The sequence below is a fragment of the Sprattus sprattus genome, assembly GCF_963457725.1.
Source record: "Sprattus sprattus genome assembly, chromosome: 11".
Lineage (NCBI taxonomy): Eukaryota > Metazoa > Chordata > Actinopteri > Clupeiformes > Clupeidae > Sprattus > Sprattus sprattus.
Window position 1 is genome coordinate 15,344,986 of NC_137909.1, and position 5,000 is coordinate 15,349,985.

Below are 5,000 nucleotides of genomic sequence, written 5' to 3' on the forward strand. Positions count from 1 at the left end.
CAGATCCGATTCTCAGTCTGGCTGCTAATCTTGGCATTGCCTGCCAGGCAGAATTTCACCTTGAACCCCTGTCTTCTAAATTTAGCTCGGCGTGCAGTGCGCTGATAGCGTGCCGGACAGAGTCTCCACTCATACATTTAGAATCAGAATCAGAAACCAGAAACAGATTTATTGTCACGTAGGTATGCGCCTACTTGAAATTTTTTCTGGTGCATAGGTGCATACAGTAAACATAAAAACATAAAAACACAAACATACACACACAATAAGTAAGTACTACTACATAACATAACATAAAAACATAGGAGCACACTAAGTACTAGACATAACATAAGTACTACAGAACACAGTATGTAAACAGATGTATATATAAATAGAGTGTATATAAAGAAGTGAAGTAAGGGGTAAAATGCAAAAGAAGCAGTGCAGGTGAGCAAAAGTGAATGTGCAATGTAAAGTGTTTGGCAGCAACAGGGTTGTGTCCTCCTTCCTAATTTCCATATCGATTGCCCGGAAATGACCACACTACAGGGTTGTGTATTCTTGCCTCGCAAAGCAAAGTATGTGACTTCATATTATTATCGTAATACATTTTTCAAACAAAAGATTGCATGTTATTACAAAGCCTCACAAAGCTAATTCAAAGCCATATAAAGTCACATATCCTAAGGCAGTAACAAGTAGGGATTAGGATTATGGCATGCAACACATCCTGTTAGCTATTTATTACTTTACTCACTGGATAACACCCTCCATTCATCTGTGCTTGTTGTGTTTATGTGCCCATTCATTTTAATTTAAGGGGAGAATTTGTGAGAAATCAAACTCAACAAGCTTTGATATAGTGGAGCCCCTCAAGCACATATGGTGTCTAAGTCTTGCTCCCTGCTGTTTTGTTTGCTGTTAAAAATGCTTAATTCTTGATGTTTTAACAGTTTATATATAAAAAATAGATAGACTAGAGATCCGTGTGTTGTTTTCCAATTCCTTATGTTAACCCCCTCCCCCCCTCTATCCCTCTGGCCACCAGGTGACGTTCACCAAGCGTAAGTTTGGTCTGATGAAGAAAGCCTACGAGCTGAGCGTGCTGTGCGACTGTGAGATCGCCCTGATCATCTTCAACAGCACCAACAAGCTGTTCCAGTACGCCAGCACCGACATGGACAAGGTGCTGCTCAAGTACACCGAGTACAACGAGCCCCACGAGAGCAGGACCAACACAGACATTATGGAGGTGAGTAGGGTGCAGAACACACACTCAAACACACATGCACACACACAAACTCTCTTCTTACATAAAGACACTTCCTCTCCCTCTCTCACACTGTCTCTCTCTCTCTCTCACAAACACACACACACACACGCACACACACACACACACACAGACACACACATAATCTCTCTCTTTTCTCAGACAAACACAGACTGTCTCTAACACACACAAACACATATACTCACAGGGAAACAGATACACCCAACCAAACAACCATACATTCATTCCTTCTTTCAAATAAGAGACAGGAACCCATTCAGATATCACAGCTGGTCCTAAGCGGTCTAGTGTGCATCGTAAGGAGTTTTCCATAGGACACTGAAAAGCCATAATATGTGGACAAGCTGGAGATTGTCTAAGGGTCATTGATATCACTTAATGGGTTCCACAGAGATAATTTACGGACTGTCCCATGATGAGAGCAAAGCAAATCAGATAATTCTTGGACTGTGCTGAGTTATACAAGGATGGGCACCCACCCTCATTACAGCTAGATCATGTTGATTGGTCTTGAAGGCTTACATTGCACCTTTTTGTGGAGTTTGGTTATATTTGGTTTTTGAGGAGTCTGGTGGTTATATGAGATCTCTTGAAATGCCATGGGTCCTTACAGAACAGAATGTAGCTGTGTGTGTATTTGTATGCATGTGTGTGTGTGTGTGTGTGTGTGTGTGTGTGTGTGTGTGTGTGTGTGTGTGTGTGTGTGTGTGTGTGTGTGTGTGTGTGTGTGTGTGTTTATGTTTGTGCATGCATGGGGCCTTGCGCCACCTGTCTGGCACATGTCAGTTCTCTAAGCTGGGCTCAGGGTGAGCAGAGAGGGGATGAAGTCTCTGGCTGATTATGTAACAGGCTTTAGAGGACAGCCCAGGAGCAGCAGGAGAAGGGGCAGGAGCAGGAGCAGGAGGGCAGGGGCAGGAGCAGAAGGACAGGGGCAGGAGCAGGAGGGCAGGGGCAGGAGCAGAAGGACAGGGGCAGGAGCAGGAGGGCAGGGGCAGGAGCAGGAGCAGGAGCAGGAGCAGGAGCAGGAGCAGGAGCAGGAGCAGGAGCAGGAGCAGGAACAGGGACAGGAGCAGGAGCAGGAGCAGGAGCAGGAGCAGGAGCAGGAGCAGGAGCAGGAGCAGGAGCAGGAGCAGGAGCAGGAGCAGGAGCAGGAGGGCAGGGGCAGGGGCAGGGGCAGGAGCAGGAGGGCAGGAGAACAGGGGTAGGGGCAGGAGCAGGAGGACAGGGGCAGGAGCAGGAGGGCAGGGGCAGGAGGACAGGGGCAGGAGCAGGAGGGCAGGGGCAGGGGCAGGAGCAGGAGGACAAGGGCAGGGGCAGGAGGGCAGGGGCAGGAGCAGGAGCAGGAGCAGGAGGACAGCCACAGAGGTCACCCAGCGGAGGTCAACAATATTTGTGAAGGAGCTTCACCTCACTGCAGTGGGCACACAGATAGGGGGAGAAAAAAAGAGGAACATTTCAATCGTTTGAGTTCTAGTCTGCGGACAACAATGGTGTAGTTGCCACACAGAGATGCTTCTGCCAGAAAATTCACCCCAGTGTTGCCAAGCCTGTCCTTTCTTCTCCTGGTCCACTGCTATGGTTCTTGGGTAGGTGGCAGTAGGGAAGTGGAGGACTAAATAAGCACCGACTCAGGAAGATCCAGACCTCGTCTGGACCCAGATGTATGTTTATAGTGCATTCTTCTGAAGCCATGCACAGCCTGGTGAGAACAGATATGGGCAGACTCTGACCGAACCAGGCCCCGATCAACAGTGGAATCCTCTTCACTGAGTCAACCCTAATGGCTCACAGCATGGCATGGCATGTGGAGGACCGCTACTACATATGCTGATCAGACTCTTTGAATTCCCCTTGGTGAAGACACCCGAACAGTTACTGTAATAGTATGACACATTCTCTTGTGGTTCTATTCGAAATCTGTGATGGTGTCAGTCAAGAATCTAAATCAAGAAGATTTAGAAGTAGGTCTTTAAGTCAAGAAGCATCTTTAGCCAACAACAGGAGATGCTGAACATCTGTTGAGAGCAGCAGCTAGTTACAACAATAACAATGTTATCACTGCTCAGGGCCAACATACATTGATAACTGCTGACACTGTGCCTAATCCAGTCCTGTAAGGGGCCAGAGTCATCCTGTGACTGGCAAGGCCTAGCAGCTGTCATGAGGCCATATAACAGCCCGACAAACCAGCAAGGAGTCCCGGTAATCCCATCTAATCCCACTTTCTCGATTAGCCTAATCTGAAAATGCTCCCTTTAATCTCTGGCTCTGATGGCGATCACCTCCACCCAAGTCCCCTGGCACGGGGAGAGACAGAGAGAGAGAGAGAGAGAGAGAGAGAGAGAGAGAAAGAGAGAAAAGGGGAAAGAGTGTGAGAAAGAGTGAGCGAGAGAAAGGAAGGGGAGAGCAAGAGAGAGAGAGAAAGAAGTGGATAGATCGAAGAGGAACTCCGTTAATCATTTCCAAAGGTCGTCCTGTCAGTGGCTAGCTACCTGGCTAATGAGATCGGGAAAAGCTCCCCGCTTATCAGGAACTGGGCTCTTCAGGGCTCTTGTGTTTTGTCTTTCACACTCGGGCACTGAAGGTGACGGGATGTTCTCTTTTACCTGTCTCTCTTTCTTTCTCTTTCTCTCTGTCTCTCTCTGTCTCTTTCGTCTGACAGAGCTGTCATACACCCACATACAGCTCTCACGAACTCTCCCTGGAGTCATTGGCAGGGAAATGATATTAAGAAATAAATAAGAGACAACCAGGGAGTCTGATGCACTGGCGTGGTTTCAGGATGGTGTTGCCGCAAACCTTTTTCCTCTTGCTTAATTGAGATAATTTGTATTCATGTGCTCACATGCCAACACATTCTTAAGCCGTTAGAAACTTTTTAAAACATGCTTGCAGTTCACTCGCAGTTCTGCTCGTTAAGAAGAACAACATGCCATCTGGCACATGGTTCTCATAGAGTCGCATTCCACCACAAACACAACTGCTGAAACTGACCCAGAACCGGCCCATGAGAGGCCCAGAACTGGTCCGTATCCGTGCCACATTTGGGCCAGGTCTATCCCACAGTCTGCTGCGCCCCGGCTGTGGCAGGATGTGTGGTTCCCTTATTTAGGCCAAAGCAGACGGTTTGACACATGAAATCCTGGCCATCTCCACTGCATGCATTGGTGCAAAAGCAGCTGCTCTCAGTCCCACACTACAGACCCATGCCAGTCAGAGGCCCTCTAGTGCAGTTCAATGGGAGTCCTCTAGTGCTTGTTAAAAAGGAGTTCTGCTGCTAAAGTGAGTTCATTAAGGGACTCTGTGTTAAGACAGGCCAGGTGGAAAGGTGTGGCCAGTCTGCATGTGTCAGGCCGTGAGGATGTGGGGCTTAGGGAAGGGATCAGCCCTGTTGGGCCCCACAGCATGGGCACTGTCACATTGCACGTGCACACACACATGCTCACACATTCTCTCACACACACACACACACACACACACACTCACACACTCACACACACACAGTGGATGAGGCTTGGACATGTCACCATGTAGACCTAGGGCATGGGAGGGTGCAACACAGCAGTGTGTATGATCCCACTGGTGCATATTAAGTAGCGTTCCTCATATTATGCTGCAAAGGAGTCTGTGCCTGCATGCCGACTTACTAGCAGTTATGGGGTACTAGTGTTCGAGAACTTGTTACAACAAAAATATTGTATAACATCATTCTGGTAGAGAACATGAT

The 5,000-nt window shown here is 48.0% G+C and overlaps 1 protein-coding gene across 2 annotated transcripts in view; it reads left to right on the plus strand.

Annotated features, from left to right (window-relative positions):
* The window catches only part of mef2ca (myocyte enhancer factor 2ca), a 48,384-nt gene that overhangs the window by 23,131 nt on the left and 20,253 nt on the right, over nucleotides 1-5,000 (plus strand). For both annotated transcript variants that reach the window (XM_080848027.1, XM_080848026.1), the window contains one exon: nucleotides 1,031-1,234. In XM_080848027.1, the coding sequence (XP_080704153.1) occupies nucleotides 1,031-1,234 (204 nt within the window). The remainder of the gene's footprint in view (nucleotides 1-1,030; nucleotides 1,235-5,000) is intronic.